Source organism: Zalophus californianus, chromosome 13 (genome assembly GCF_009762305.2).
Source record: "Zalophus californianus isolate mZalCal1 chromosome 13, mZalCal1.pri.v2, whole genome shotgun sequence".
NCBI lineage: Eukaryota > Metazoa > Chordata > Mammalia > Carnivora > Otariidae > Zalophus > Zalophus californianus.
The window spans coordinates 13,549,424-13,565,700 of record NC_045607.1 but is presented as its reverse complement, the minus strand read 5'-3'; the positions used below and the strand labels follow the sequence as shown (position 1 = coordinate 13,565,700).

At 42.6% G+C, this 16,277-nt stretch overlaps 1 protein-coding gene across 6 annotated transcripts in view; it reads left to right on the top strand.

Moving 5' to 3' along the window:
* The window catches only part of CNTRL (centriolin), an 87,696-nt gene that overhangs the window by 67,644 nt on the left and 3,775 nt on the right, over positions 1–16,277 (top strand). For 3 of the 6 annotated variants that reach the window (XR_003523860.2, XR_003523859.2, XR_003523861.1), the window contains 14 exons: positions 301–465; positions 1,217–1,376; positions 2,716–2,831; positions 2,914–3,131; positions 5,187–5,344; positions 7,098–7,171; positions 8,530–8,718; positions 9,139–9,364; positions 10,666–10,871; positions 11,881–12,021; positions 12,802–13,074; positions 13,239–13,301; positions 14,543–14,749; positions 15,964–16,187. Coding sequence is in view for 2 of the 6 variants with exons in the window: in XM_027616751.2 (XP_027472552.1) it covers positions 301–465; positions 1,217–1,376; positions 2,716–2,831; positions 2,914–3,131; positions 5,187–5,344; positions 7,098–7,171; positions 8,530–8,718; positions 9,139–9,364; positions 10,666–10,871; positions 11,881–12,021; positions 12,802–13,074; positions 13,239–13,301; positions 14,543–14,749 (2,196 nt within the window). In the remaining 4 variants the exon portion in view is untranslated. Of the gene's footprint in view, positions 1–300; positions 466–1,216; positions 1,377–2,715; positions 2,832–2,913; positions 3,132–5,186; positions 5,345–7,097; positions 7,172–8,529; positions 8,719–9,138; positions 9,365–10,665; positions 10,872–11,018; positions 12,022–12,801; positions 13,075–13,238; positions 13,302–14,542; positions 14,750–15,963; positions 16,188–16,277 lie in introns of those variants that run through there. The other 3 variants (XM_027616751.2, XM_027616752.2, XR_004819552.1) reach the window with 3 other exon arrangements.

Sequence of the window (16,277 nt, the reverse complement as noted above, 5' to 3'; positions counted from 1 at the left end):
ATATGTAAGTATTTTGAAAACCATAACCTGAGGCATAATCATCATTATCATATTGTTTTTGCTATGCTTTGAGTGCTTTTATACATAAAAGCACTCAGGAGCTCAGGATCTTTATCAGGCATTTTATGCCTGCACCCCCAGCCCGGTCCTCCTGACTCATGCAGCTGGGATAATTACACGTAGGCTAGTTCCTGATTGCCCCACTACCGTTAGCTGGACGGGGTATTCTCCATCACAGCAAGCACTGAAAGTTGCATGGCCTTTGGCAAGCTTTGCATTCTTCCCTTTTCTTTAATGCAGGTGTCAGGTCAGCAGCAGGAGACGGCCGTCTTGGACAGGCAGTTAGGGCGTAAAAAGGAAGAACTGCATCTCCTCCAGGAAAGCATGGTCCAGGCCAAAGCTGACCTCCAGGAAGCGCTGAGACTGGGAGAAACCGAAGTAATTGAGAAGTGCAATCACATTCGGGTGCGTTTTTCACTAGGTTTTCTTAAAAGTCCTAGAATGATGTTGATTTATTTTGAGATATTTTAATTGGTTTCCCCTCCAAATGCAAATATAAATTCCTGAATCTTGACCCCTCTGGAACATCAGTTTGATGTGGTGTTACGTATCCAGGCTGTAGCTGCTTGGGTAGCTCTCCCATAGAGGTTCTCTGCCTCTATGCCTTTTCTCATACCATTTCTTCTCCAGGAATTTCCTTTCTGGGAATGTCCAGATCCTACCCATTTTTCATGGTTCAGCTTGATGCCTCCAAGACTTCCCTGACTTTTCCTTTACATTGGAAGGAGTTTCTCTCTCTCCTGAGTCTGAAGGCACTCTGCACATTTCCTAGGGCATCATAGCCTTTCATGATCATGTTTATGCCCCTTGCCTAATTTCCCCCAAGGTGCTCAGCCTCTTAAAGGCAGGAGATGTATCAGAGTCAGCCTTTTCTTTCTATGACAAATTGCCTTGCATAGAGTAAATACTGCTTATGCATTTTAAATGAAGGTAATGTGTGGCTTTCTTACTTCTATTATACAGAAATATGTTAGTATAAATTATATACACTGCTGTTCGTGACATAAAAGGCAAAATTGAACTCGTTTCCAGATTAGAATTTTTGTGAAATGAGATAGTTAATAACAAAAGTGATTCCAGTGTAATTTCTATTCATAATTTTGTAAAGCAGAGTTGACTTTTTTTTTTCTTTTTTTTTTTTGGCGGGGGTGCACAGGAAGTAAAATCTCTTCTGGAAGAACTCAGTTTTCAGAAAGGAGAACTGAATGTCCAGATTAGTGAAAAAAAAACTCAACTCGCACTCATAAAGCAGGAAATTGAGAAAGAGGAAGAAAATCTTCAGGTAGTTTTAGGACAAATGTCTAAACATAAAACTGGTAAGTTTAAAGGAAAGGAATCATATAAAGTCAGAGTTTGGAAATATCTCTATTCCAGATCACAGAAAAAATACAAATGGTGGAATAAACTTCTTTTAAAGTTCAACTTTGTTATAGATGAGCAAAGAAAAGCAGTATTATAAAAGTATTTTATAATAAATATTTTAGTATTTTCTGCCATTCAAAGTGATAAAGTTTATTTAAGAGCATAATAGTCATAATAATTGCTGACCAGGGTGTGGAGAAGGAAGAACACTTAACAGGCTATTTGATAGAAAAATAAATTGGACCAATCCCCCAGTGTTTCAAGTCTGAAAATTCACACCTATTGAACCATTTAGCCCATTTCTAGTTACTGAGAGAAAGGAAGCATTCATATACATTTTAGCAATATTTTATTTATTTAGTAAGTAAGTCTTTATTTCTTTGTTTCACAAATTAAGCTGGCTAAGTTGGTTACTTGCAGCAAAATTTCTAATAGAATTTGGAAACTTGGCCAATTTAAAAGCCACATTTTAAACATTTAATGGCATGCAAAAGATGCTGATGGGAAGACTGAAAAAATAGATACAAAACTGAATATAGAGCATAGTCCCAATTTATTTTGAAAGTCTGTGCATGTGTGTGCGCACACGCACGTCTGCAGCACACTCCTGGAAGGAAGTACATCAAAATGCTATTGCTGTAGTGATCATCTTTGGATGGTGGGATAATAATGGGTTTTCATTTTTTTCTTGAAATTTTCTATAGTGAGCAAATATTTGTATAATCAGAAAGTTAATTCTTGAAAATCTGTATTTTAAAAGATAAAAAATTGTTATCTGAATCTCAGATTTTAACATTTTTCCTATTTATTTTGCTTAAAATCCATTTAGATGGAGTAATTGCTCTTAAAACTAGATCTTTGTTAATGTTTTTATTCAAATGTTTTTAACAAATTAAAATTTAACAAGTTAATATTTAGCAATATTTTAAAGGATTTTTTTTTTTCATTAAAATACAATTAGCTCCATGGTGCCTGGGTGGCTCAGTTGGTTAAGCCTCTGGCTTTGGCTCATGTCATAGTCTCAGGGTCTTGGGATCGAGCCCTGCTTCGGACTCCCTGCTCAGTGGGGAGTCTGCTTCTCCCTCTGCTCCTACCCCTGTTTGTGTGCATGCTTCTCTCGCTCTCTCAGACAAATAAAATATTTTTAAAAATACAATTAGCTCCATTAATTCAGCACAATAGATATGTTTTGATGACCTATTGTTTCTTGTATCAACAGCATTATTTTCTGTTTCATTCTGTAAATGTTTTCAACTACATTTAATAGCATGGATCGTGCTCTGTTTCTCTTAGAACTAAAGAATATTCTGGACATGTTGCAACTTGAAAACAATGAGCTGCAAGGTTTGAAGCTACAGCATGATCAAAAGGTGTCTGAATTAGAGAAGACTCAGGTTGAAGTGCTGGAGGTAATAAATGAAGCCGTTCTACCCTTAGCCAACTGCAGTCTTTCTCTTTGGGCACGTGTGAGTCCCCTTCTATCTGATTTAGGAGAGACTGGAGTTAGAGAGCCTGCAGCAGACGGCCCTGCGACAGAGAGGGGAGATAGAGTGGCAGAAGCAGCTCCTCGAGAGGGACAAACGGGAAGTAGAGCAGATGACTGCTGAGACCCGAGCGTTACAGTCGTCTATTGAGTCTTTGTGCAAAGAAAAGAAAGATCTCGAAGGAAAACAGGACAGCTGGGAAAAGAAGTTGGCACAGACCAAACGGTGAGAGCAAAAACCAATAAGCTTACAAGATCCCTTCCTGAAGACTAAAGCATAATAATATACACAGTGGAAAAGGAGTGGAAAATAAAGAAAAGAAAACTACTCCACGGACTCAGTATCACAGAACAGCTCATCAGTAGCATTTCTGGGTGCATTTCCTTTAGGCTTTTCTTTTTCCAAAGCACTTTTTAAAATAACCTGTTGTGGATTTTTTTAGGTAAAATAACAAATGCTAGAAGATAGAGCTAAGTGGAGAGATACCTGTTTGTGGGTAGAAAGGCAATATTGTTAAGATTCAGTTCTCCTTAAATTGATCTGTAGATTCCGAACAATCCCAATCAAAATCCCAACAGGCTTTCCAAATAGAAATTGGCAATCAGGTTCTGAAATTCATGTGGAAATGCAAAAGATGGACATAGAATAGAATCTAAAACTTTTTATATGACACCAAAACAACCCTGAAAAAGAACAAAAGTTTAGGGCTAACACTACCTGATTTCAAAACTCAGTATACAGCTATGGTAATCAAAACACTGTGGTACTGGTATAAAGATAGAAAAATCAATCAGTGGAACAGAATAGAAAGTCCAAGAGTAAATGCACAAATGTGTGGACAACTGATTTTGACAAAGATGCAAAGGCATCTTTTTCAGTAGAGAAAAGACGGTCATTTCAAAAAATATTGCTGAAATGATTGCATATCCAAAACCCCAAAAGTTAACTTCAGCCCACACCCACACTATTAATAAAAATTACCTCAAAATGGACCATAAACAAAAAGGTAAAACCTAAATATTAAAACTTCTAGGAGAAAACATAGGAAAAAAACCTTTGTGACCTTGGGTTAGGTAGAATTTCCTAGATATGATACCCAAAGCATGGTCCATAAAAGAATAAATTGGTAAAATTGAACTTCATCAAAATTCAAAACTTCTCCTCAAGAGACACTGTTAAGATAATGAAAAGACATGTCATGACTGGGAGAAGAATCTTTGCAACCATGTATTTTCAGTAAAGGGCTTGTGCCCAGAGCAGATATATACAAAGAACTCTCATGACTCAATAATGAAAAAATAACGAACAACCCAGTTTTTCAAATGGGCAAAAGATTTGAGCAGACATTTCACTTAAGAAGATGAATGAATGGCAAATAAATACATAAAAAGGTGCTCCTCATCATTAACCATTAGGAAAATGCAAATTAAAACCACAATGAGGTAACACTACATACCTATTAAAAGGGCTAAAATTAAAGTCTGACAATACCAAATGTCGGCATGGAACTTTCATACACAATTGGTGGGAGTATAAAATGTTAGACTGCTTTGGAGAATAATTTGGCAGTTATTTAAAAACTCTCACACACATTGACCAGAAGAGCTAGCCATTCCACTCCGAGACATTTATTCATGAGAAGTGAAAGCATATGTTCATACAAAGAATGATGTTCTTTAATGTTCATAGCAGTTTTATTTGAAACAGCCAAAACGTGGAAACATCCGTGTGAATGGATAGACAAATGATAGTATATCCATACCATGGAACACTATTCATCAGTAAGAAGGGAATGCAGTATTGATACACACAACCACATGGATGAATCTCAGAGCAACTATGCTCAGTGAGAGAAGCCAGACAGAAACGAGCCCATACTATAGGACTCTGGTCATGTAAAAGAAAGCGGGCTCGTGCATGTCTGTTTTTTGGACAAATCCTATTACACAGTTGTGTTTCCTGCTTTCTCATTTATCAGAAGCTAGCCATCTATTTTAATTGCCAAATTGGGGGAATTCTGAGTGCTATCCATGTTTTTATCCCTGATTTTTATAAAACTTCACTTTATTGAGTCACTTTTCAAAAAATCTCCTGTTTGGAAAGCTGAAAATAAGATGTCTTTTGAAAATGAGTTGAAGAGCCTTAAGTTTTGTTAAGGTTTATAATCATTCATAGTCCATAACCGTCCGGTGAAAGCAGAACACTGTTCCTAGGCTGTGTCTTGTGCATGCTTGGACGTTTCATGTTCGATAGTCTGACTTAACTCTGCTTGCGCGGTAGGGTTTTAGCAGCGGCAGAAGAGAATAGCAAAATGGAGCAAGCAAACTTGGAAAAGTTGGAATCGGATGTCAGAAAGCTGCAGCAGGAGCTAGATGGACTCAACAGAGAGAAGCTCTCACTGCAGGAAGACCTGAGAGCAGCTCAGCAGCAGCTGCAAGGTACGAGGCTGCCCCTTGGGGGGATGCGCCTTCCTTCGGGTAGGTTCTTCTTTCCTTTTCTTTCTACTGAATATACAACCTTTCCTCTTCCTTAAATTTGGAGTTAAATTATACAAAGATGAGAAGTCAGGTTTTGTGACCTAAAAATGTTTCCTTATTAAAACTATATTACTACTTTGGTAAACTATACAGAAAAGATAGGGAGACACACCTGTGTACTTAAGAGAGCTGCAGGTCAGTCATGCCAGATCCCTGGGGAGGGAATTCCCAGCACGCCCTCGCTCATCTGGGAGGACACAGAGCTGTCCGTGTTGAGGCGTACACATTCAGTCCAGCATGGTCAGCCCTCTGCTATGAATGTGCCTGTCCAGTTGTCTGCTGCTTAGAGCAGACATTTACCTTCTGCATCCCCCAGCCATCGGGGGAGGATGAGGGCTGTTCTTCTGGGAGGGTTTCCTGGTGGCTCTCTTCCATCAGCATCAGCATATCTGGAATCAGAGGAGTTTCCATAGCCTCTTCTCTTTTCACATCTTGCTGCAGCAGAGTCTTGGAAAACAAAATCAGAACGCAGCTATTCCTCAGAAGGAATCTCTTACCAAAGATCATCTCCATGGGGACTGACCCTGGCTGTCCAACACTTGTCCATTCGGAATGTAAACCATCTTTGCCCCTTGGTCTTGCCTCCCGGGTTCTTCTTTTAATTGTTTGCATTTCTTATTATAGAAATAATTCATGCTAATGGGCATGGGATTTATTTTAGAAGTGACAGAAATGTTCTAAAATTAGATTGTGGTGATGTTTGCATGACTCTGTGAATATACTTAAAGCCAGTGAATTGCATATTTTAAAATGGGTAAAATGCTTGGTATGTGAATTATATCTCAGTAATGCTGTTTAAAAAAAATTAGTTCATGTTCCTTAAAGAACAATTTAAAGAAAAGCGAAAAGATGAAATAAAAATTACTATTGACCTCACCCCTCAGAGGTAATTCCTATTAACAGTGTGGTGAATATTCTTCCAGACTTTTCCTTGGGATGTGTGTGTGTGTGTGTGTGTGTGTGTGTGTGTGTGTGTGTGTTTAGTTTTAAAACAAAAAACAAAGATGCAGATAACACCTTCAGTACCAAAACTTTGTAAGCATACATGATAGAAATTACTAAATAATTCTAGCTAACAAGGTACTCGTACTTGTCGAGCACTTACTGTGTCTCAGACACGATGCAACTATTTTATATGCATTTCTTCATTTAATCCTTGTAACATTTTTATGATAGAAACTGTTTCACCCATTTACAGATGAGGAAGCTTAAGCTTAGTTTCCTTGTGACTTAACTCAAGTGAGAAGTAACTTCCTCAAGGTCATACAGCTACTAAGTGACAAAGCGAGCACACATATAAAATCTGTTTCCAAATTGTCTCCCTTTAAGGTTGTACCAAATTTACTTTTCTCCCAGCAATGTAGAAGGTATTCATTTTTAAACCATGCACATCGTCAACACTAGGTATTATCTATACTTTTTTTTTTTTATTGTGAGGTTTTGAACAATGTAAATCTAAAAACCTGAGGTCCAAGCCCAGACATAGGTTGTGCGTGTTAACTCACTCTTTTGACCTTTTAATAAATAAATGCATAGCCATACATTTAACAGAAATAAGTTTATATTCACTTCCACTCTACTTTTTTGGGGGGCTGATGGGAATTTGGAAAATGCATACAAGTGTATTTATGTTATGTAAATGTTATTTCTGTAGAAAAACGAGAAGCAATAAAGTCACTACAGAAGGAACTAGCTGATGTCCAAGACCATTTGAACCTAGCGAGACAGGTAAGTTTAACAAATGTAATCTTCTGGTAGTAACCTGAAGGCATGCAGACAATTGGTTAAAATAAAAAACAAATCAAGTAGGTTGGTTCCTTTTCATACCAGCAGGTCCCATAGGGCCATTTATAAGACATAAATATATATACACAAAACTTTTGGTGCAGAGCAGTGATTTTCTCATTTATGTTAGCCCTAGAACTCTTGATTCAAAGTTTTACTCGAAGATAATAAGTAAGGTGGTGGCTAGACCAGAGCCTAAACCCTCAGCCAGCCCCTCTGGGGGCTTCAGGCACCGGATGCACCGTCTCTTATCCATGGCACAGACAAGGCCCCCACAGGCTGGGCTCAGATTTGGTCACTCATTGAGCGGCAGAGTAACTGCCAATTTCAGAGCAACCGGGCCTCCATCTTGTCAGATGTTCAGTAAAGCTGATTCTGGACCCTTAGACTTCGGATAGTCTTCTTAAAGACAATTGAGTGTTGTCCAGTGAGAAGAGTGCTGTAATTTGAGTTTCAAAGAACCTCAAGCAAGTTCTGGGCCTCAGTTTCCACTATGTAAACTAGGGCTTAGATTAGACATCTGAATTCTTCCAAAAGGTCTTTAGGAATATGTGTTTCTAAGATGTATAAAACTTAAAATATTCCATCTTTAAAAAATTCTTACACGGGCTCTAATGAATATTTTCTGTGTTGTTAGAGTAACTTTTTCGAAAAGGTTTAATTTGGATTCCTTGTAGAAAGAAGAATTTATTATTTTCTGAGTTTTTCAACCTACATAAATATTTCAAATAGAAACAAAACCATGACTTTAGGTCCATTTTCAGTGAGAACTAGGCCTTACTCACAGCTCTCCTTAATCTTCTTAGCAGTCTTGTTTATTCCCACCTCAGTGACGGAGCAACTAAAGTTTAGAAGAACTGGGTCTCTTAGGTTGTGACATCTTCTGTCATCTTGTTAGACACTAAAAAGAGGAAGGCTGGGCGCCTGGGTGGCTCAGTTGGTTAAGCGACTGCCTTCAGCTCAGGTCATGATCCTGGAGTCCCGGGATCGAGTCCCGCATCGGGCTTCCTGCTCAGCGGGGAGTCTGCTTCTCCCTCTGACCCTCTTCCCTCTCATGCTTTCTATCTCTCATTCTCTCTCTCTCTCAAATAAATAAAATCTTAAAAAAAAAAAAAAAAAAAAAAGAGGAAGGCTGATGATTAAATTGCGTTCCGGATGCCTTCAGTAAGTTTGTTGAGATAATAAAGGATGCAGGACTTGCACGTTTATTTTGTCAGACTTGCTGGATCTCAGGAAGGGCACTCACCAGCCCCAGAGCAGATGGCTTTGTTAGTAGTTTCCATGTGTTCTTTCACATAAAGGACGTGCTTCACACCACCAAGCATAAGGACGTGCTGCTTAGTGAACAGACCAGGCTCGAGAAGGACATCAGTGAATGGATGAAGAGGCTTGAAGACTGCCAGAAAGAAGGGGAGACAAAGCAGCAACACCTTCAAGCGCTTCAGAATGAGATTGAAGGAAACAAGACTAAGCTAGCCCAACAAGAAATGGTACTACACATTTATGATTTTACAGAAAAGGAAACACTTGTCACTCGGGTGAGCTTTTCCCAGCCAGAAGCTGCTCGGAAGGGTCCCCCATAACCGCCCTGTGTAACCGGGAGGATTTTACAGCAACGCTTTGACTCTGTCGGTGTTGATGTTTGCGGACCATTAAGACCACAGAACGTGGGTCCTGTAAAGAATCTCGCTGGTCCCGTGCCGCTGGCTGCGCGAATCCCCTCCTCACATGCTGGCCACGTAGCTTTCCAGGCCCAGCACGCTGACCTCTGTGAAGGGAACCCACTGTCTCGCACCGTGGGCTGTTTCCTACTTTCTCTGGAACCGGAACCCGGCTAGTGTCCACAAAGGTTCCCTCATCTGGGACACACTGTATCTGTTATTTGATGACTGTAGTTTTTCTCTCTTAAGATGTTTCAGAGACTGCAGAAAGAGCGAGAACGTGAAGAAAAGACGTTAGAAGCCAGGAAAGTGGCTCTGATGGAGCAGCAGCAGCAGCTCGAAGGGGAGATAGGCGAGCAGAAAGGCAGGCTGGACCAGGTGCTCGCCAAGCTGTTGGCGGCGCAGGAGCGCGTCAGGACCTTGCAGGAAGAGGAGAGGTGGAGTGACACCCTGGAGAAAACGCTCTCCCAGACCAGTACGTGCTGCTGAACATGGCGCTGCTGGGGGGGGGGGGCGGCGGGGGGCGCTGGCTGTCTTGCCAGGTGTCTCCAGAGCCCGGCCACCACCCAGAAGGGGGTCGGGAGGCATGCGGCAGGGAGGGGATGCCCCGCTGGAACCTGCTAGCCCCGGGAGAGGTGACAACAGGCTCAGAGACACAGGGCATTTGTCTGTATAGAGAAGGGATTTGGTCCTGAGACTGTGAGGTCTTTTTACTTAACCATATTGCCTTCTTCGAGAATGCTGCCTCAGGAAGAGAGACATTAAGGCAAAGAAATTCCAGAAGGCACTCTAAAGGCCTTCTATGAAGTACACTATTTTGAGCTTTGGAAACAATCCATTTCATCTCACCCAGTCAAAAAACAATATTAACAATTCTACTTGTGTCCAAATTTGACATAATGAATGGTGCCAAAATACAGGTATTTGCTTTTGGGTTTGTTCACTCTCTCTTGAGCCATTATCAATGACATTGACATGGAAATCCAGGATAAATGATTGTTCCCACATCAATAAATGATTTCTTTTTTTCCTTTCTTAGGCTTCAGGGTTTAATAATGCTCAGAAAATGTTGTTCTCCCTCAGGTGAACTTGGTGAAACAGTTATTACTCCTTCCGCACCCCCCCCAACTTTTGATACATCCAGACCAGCCATTGTGAAAATGAAACTTACCAGATGTGCTGAGTTTGACCACACCAGACATGTGAAAGTGAAATCTGGACAGGGTGTTATTCCTGAGAGTGTGGTTAGAAAAATCTATTTTAACTGTCACTGTTCTTTATAAATATTATTTTATTGAGTACTAGCTGTGTACTATGAGTTTGCATACAAGATTCCCATTGAACACCAGGAAGTAGGCACCTCCTGTATAAAATAAGGCTCATGCCTGCTCCAGGTCCCGTGTTCTTTTCACCGCGCTGCCTCACGTGAAGGAAAAGTATGGATGCACCTCCCTTTATTAAAATCCAGGTTTATAAAAAGCATTTCAGCCATCTGTTCCATGTCTCCTGCACCTCAGGATTGCTGTTTATTCTCACTGGTCTCTGACACTCAAAGGGAAGACAATAGCTGTCTGTCACTTTGGAATCCGGCCCTTTAGGACCCAGTTTTGTCAGGAGGCACCTTCATTAGGGCCTTTTTCTGGGCCTCTGATGTGGGTTGGGGGGGGTGGGGACTTGGAAGACCCAGTGATGCCTAAGTGAATGGCATGTCGTTAAGCAACCTGCCCACAGCCGGCCCAGGGCCTCTGGCTAAACTACTAAAAATGCTCATTTCAGAACGACAGCTTTCAGAACGGGAACAGCAGTTATTGGAAAAGTCAGGTGAGCTGCAGGCTCTCCAGAAAGAGACAGACTCTATGAGGGCAGACTTTAGCCTCTTACGGAACCAGTTCTTGACAGAAAGAAAGAAAGCTGAGAAGCAAGTTGCCAGCCTGAAGGAAACACTAAAGATCCAGCGGAGCCAGCTGGAGAAGAACCTTCTGGTGAGTACCTGTTGCCCTGGCAGCTCATGAGGAAATAACGCATTTACATTTTTAAACTAAAACGTTGCTTCAGTGTGGAGAAAACAAGTTACCTGGCAGCCCAGTCCCTAACTCAGCTGTTGTTTTTGGTGTATTGATGATGTACAGTGTGATCTTGAAGCTGATGGTGGGTTTTGCCTGAGTCTGGGCTGTAGCCCTAGAGGAGCCCGGCTGGCTGGAGAGATGGTCACGTGCACAGACGGTGTCAGCATGAAGCAGAGAGCACTCTCAGCAAGGAGCCTCTGTTCACACCTCCACTGGCAGGGGCTGCAGCGGTTTGGGGGGAAGATGCCTTAACGTGTTTGCCCAGCTGTAGTCACTGCTCAGATTTTTCTCATCCTGCCCTTTTTAGTCAAATTAGCTTTAATTAATCATTATCCTAAAACCAAGGAGCTCAGTCTACCATGCTTTTATCCCTAAAATACAATTGGGATAAAAATTTGGGGAGGGGATACTCTAAGTCCACAACAGTCTATGGTGGGTGGAGGCAGATAGGCAGTGGTAGAGACTGTCACAGGAATGGATTTTTCTAACACCCTCTGGGGGAATTATGTAGCCCTGTTGTGTGAATGGGTGTGTGTTTCCCAGAGGGTGATACACGTACCACTAGTGATTGGCAGCATGTGATTGTAAGGATAGCATGGAGGTGTCTAGGTTTTCATCCTCCCGGTAACTCTGATGATGCATATTGTTGTTCCTGTTGTGGACCAGTAATGGAGGCTCAAGAAAGGAAAGTAACATATTATCAAAGGTAATGTTGCAGAGCTAGGATTCAGACTTTGGGCTAACAGACTCTGACCACATATGTACTCCAGCTCCACCACAGCCACTAAAGAAGGACGGTAGTGTTATCCCCATGTTACAGCTAGAGCCCCAGTGGGAAATGGAGTTACAGAGCTAGTGAGTGTGTAAGCCAGCAGGGCACAGCCCCATGTGCCAGAGCCCAGTCACGTCCCTCCTCCTGCGCTAGGAGCAAAGGCAGGAGAACAGCTGCATGCAGAAGGAGATGGCAACGATCGAACAGGTGGCCCAGGACAACCATGAGCGGGCCAGGCGCCTAATGAAGGAGCTCAACCAGATGCAGCATGAGTACACGGAGCTCAAGAAACAGGTGCGTGCCCAGGAGCCCCCAATGGCCGCCCGGGGCAGAGAAGGCTCGAAAGGCATGCTCACTGCCTGCTGGGCTCAGACAGATTTTGTTTCTTAAATAGCTCTTTTCATAGGAGTATTTCTTTGTGGAAACTGTGAAAGCTGATTATAAGAATGTCCTTTAAATCAAATCTGTTTTTCTAGTCTTAAAATTTAGAAATGCACCTCTAGGGCGCCTGGGTGGCTCAGTTGGTTAAGCGACTGCCTTCGGCTCAGGTCATGATCCTGGAGTCCCGGAATCGAGTCCTGCATTGGGCTCCCTGCTCAGCAGGGAGTCTGCTTCTCCCTCTGACCCTCCCCCCTCTCATGCTCTCTATCTCATTCTCTCTCTCAAATAAATAAATAAAATCTTAAAAAAAAAATAGAAATGCACCTCTACAAGAAAAAAGCATTTGTTTAAAATGTACTTTTAAAATCCCCTTAAGTTCAGCAAGCATCTTATGTTTTTAAAAGAAAAATGGCAGTTCTTCATGAAATTTTATCATGTCCCAAAGAACTGTGTTGAAATGTTAGATTTTATGCCAGAAACAAGTCTAGAAGACCCAAATCCCTAGGAAGGAAGAAATGACCCCAGGAGAAAGCTCTGATACCCTGTAATGTAACCAGGCTGAGAGCAGTTGACACTTAGACTGGGAGAGTCTAATCCTACATGGAAAGCTCCATAAGTACATGACACATTAAACAGTTCAGTTCCAAGTAGGTGCCAAAACTTACCCACTGGTATTTGACTCTCACTCTTCAGATGACAAACCAAAAAGATCTGGAGAGAAGACAGATGGAAATCAGTGACGCCATGCGAACACTTAAATCTGAGGTGAAAGATGAAATCAGAACCAGCCTGAAGAATCTCAACCAGTTTCTTCCAGAACTACCAGCAGATCTGGAGGCTATTTTGGAAAGGAATGAAAACGTAGAAGGAGGGTTGGAAAGCTTGAAAGAGAACTTCCCATTCACCATGAGTGAGAGACCATCACCTTTTGAAGAAAAACTGAACTTTTCCCAGACTCACATAATGGTAAGGGTGTATCCTGCTGCTCTCTGGACTTGGTTAGAAGATAATTTGTTCCCACCTCCCCCGAGATAAGCTGGAAAAACAGACGTGGGACTGGGGGAGGGCATGAGGAGGGAAAGGCTAACAACGTTTGGGGACTCTGATGTTTCCCTCTCCCTCTGAAAAAGGATGAACACTGGCGTGGAGAAGCACTCCGAGAGAGACTGCGTCACCGTGAAGATCGACTCAAGGTTGCCCTTTAAAACAGTATAGTATGAGATGCTTGGCGTGTTGAGGACGGGGGGAGATTGCTTACCTCCACGTACTGCTGTCATTCCCTCTGTTACGGCATGAGCAGCTTTCTAGATTATGTGGCAGAAGCTCAGAGAAGTTGGCATCACACAGTAAGTGGCAGGGGTTAGCATTCAAACCATGAATTCTGGAGTTAGGCCCAGTGTTCTGGGTAATGCTGCTTTGCCTCAGCTAAAACTGACAGAACCTAAGGACTTGGGACAGAAAATAGAGATACAGTGATAAACAAAAGGGGACTCATAGGCCAGTGGTTGGGAGAAAGACTGGGAATACTGGAAAAGTAGGCTTAGGTGTCAGACAGGAAGTTGTTTGGCTCAGAACACGTGGAGTCTCGAGGCCTGTGAGACATCCAGGGCCCGTTTCTCCATAGGCAGCTTTCAAAGAGCCTAGGATTTAGCGATCAGCATTGACCTGAAGATTTGGGGGTTAAGAGTAGGTGGGGGAGTTGGAAAATGAGAGGGCAGAATGTGTTTGGAGAAAGCCTCCATATCCAGCATGAGCTGAGAGGGAGCCATGTGCCGTGTTGAGGGAGTGGAGGTCCTTGAAGGCCAGTAGCCTCCAGCCACATGTGGCTACTTAAATGTAAATGAATTATAATTACATCAGGTTAACAATTCAGTTCTTCAGTTGCCACAGTTTTAGTGACTCAGTAGCCACCTGTGACTAGTGGCTGCTATATTGGACAGCACAGATACAGAATATTCCCATCATCACAGAAAAGTTCTGTTGGACAGAACTGCTGTAGACTTGGAGAGAATCCTTTCAAAGAAACAGCAAGGGGACAAGCTGGAAAGTAGCATCGGGTTGAGGAATGAATATATTGTGAGAGGCACCGAAGATAGCAAGTATAAACCAGTCTTCTGCTAAGTCTGGGCAGAGAAGGGAGAGACAGGGTCGTAATTTAATGGGGAGGCCAGGGATGCAGAAATCCAAAGCATTGTTAAGTGGAGAGGAGGCCGAGCAGAAGGCCCAGTTAATGACAGCACAGCATGGTACAAGTTCTACGCACAGAGTAGCCATCAGTACCTCCTACATTGCCTTTTTTTTTAGGACAAGAGCATTTTTAGCAGCCATTCCTACTTTATGATAATCAGATTTGCCCATCAAGTGTTAAGCATGAGGAAGCTACTAAGTACATTTCTTCTGTGTAAAACCCGAAATTTTACTCTAATGTTTTCAGGCCCAGCTTCGACACTGTATGTCCAAGCAAGCAGAAGTGCTAATTAAGGGGAAGCGGCAGACAGAGGGCACGTTACACAGCTTGAGAAGACAAGTGGATGCTTTAGGGGAACTGGTCACCAGCACTTCTGGAGACTCCACATCGTCACCCGGTCTGTCTCAGACAGAGTTTTCCGTGGCCCAGGATGCTCAGCCTGGACCAAGCCAAGTAAGAGGAAGCTCTGTTGTAGACATGGAAAGTCCCTGAAAGCTTTCGGGTCCCTAATCTAGATAGAGGAGACTCAGAAGGCCACAAATGCCACCTTTAGGTCTCCGGAAAACTTGGCCTAAGACAGATTTGCTTTTTCAGAAATGGTCCCTGGGAAAACTGGAATGGGTTGGTTGGTAGACCTAGAAAGAGGACAAGGTGATGGCTTAGGGAGTGGCCAGAAATTGGAGACTAGATGACCTGTCAGGGACGTGGTGAATTCTCCTGATGTTCTGCACTGGTGGATTTCCTTGTTCTCTACTCTGTGTGTGAAGGGCATTTAGGCTGTGCAGCCAGTGCGAGCCTGGTTCAGCCTGTCCATCTCCCTGCGTCTTGGGGAAGGACAACTGGCTGTGCCTACTGTTGCTCCTCAGTACAAGTTTGAACCCAGACCTCTTACTTAGCCCAGGGTCTCTACAACCCGAGGTTCACAAAGGCTTTCTGTGTGAGACCTCGACAAGGTTAATGATCATTTAGGAGGAACATGAACTAGACTCATGGAATCGGTCAATAGGGACCCAGAGATAGCTACCACTTTTGAGTGCCTACTGTGTGCGTGTACTAAGCACTTTACAGTATTATCTCATGTAGTCTTTGTATTGTAGGAGGTAGGAAGTATGCCTTTAATAGATGAAGAAATTGTGTAAAATGAAAAATGTCATAGCAAAAGATGAAACCAGGACTTTGGGGCTCATCTGTCACCACCACAGAGCAGTATATGGCTGAGCCACAAGGAATATTCAGAAACAGCTGCCTCTCTTGTAGGCACACAGCTCAGCAGCAGCAGAATATGATTACCTTAAAACCTTCTATCGTGGGACCAAGTCAGGCACAGGCCAAAACTACCATGGGCCTTAGGGCAGGTCTTAAGAGAGTCAGGAGGCACCGAGTATTGGACGGAAGGTGGGTTTAGAGGTAAGAGCCTAGAGTAGTGGGTACATGGGGGTTTAGGTGCCAGGTTCAATTATCAGCTCGGGGTGGCAGCCCAAAGAGTTCAGGTGCTCCAGATGCAGGAGAGTAACAGAGGTGTTAGAGGTGCAATGGGTAGCGGGGGGAGATGGCTAGAATTCTTTTGGAGTCTGGGGTCATAATCCAGATATATGGGATGAAAGCCTAAACTAGGTTGGAGTTAGGGGCTGGCTTCTGAGCTGTGTTTTCATCTTCCTTCTTTTCAGAGCTCCTTCCAAGTACTACAGTGTCCGTCACCATTACTAGACAGTGACCGACACTGACGCCATCCCTAATCCTGCTCGTGGGGTACATGTTACAGAGTTCTTTTAACTACCACTTTCAATTGGAACATGCTGAATTCTCGCTTATCCTACAGTCAAGTAACCCTTTAACTTTACTCTTGGATAATTTTGTACAGTGGTTCATCTCAAAATATTTTTCCAAAGAGGTAAATACCTATTTTACCTGTTAGCCATCGTGCTGTCCCCCTTAGTTCTGTTCACTGAACGCTTGTTTTTACTGTTGCAAGAATGCATCC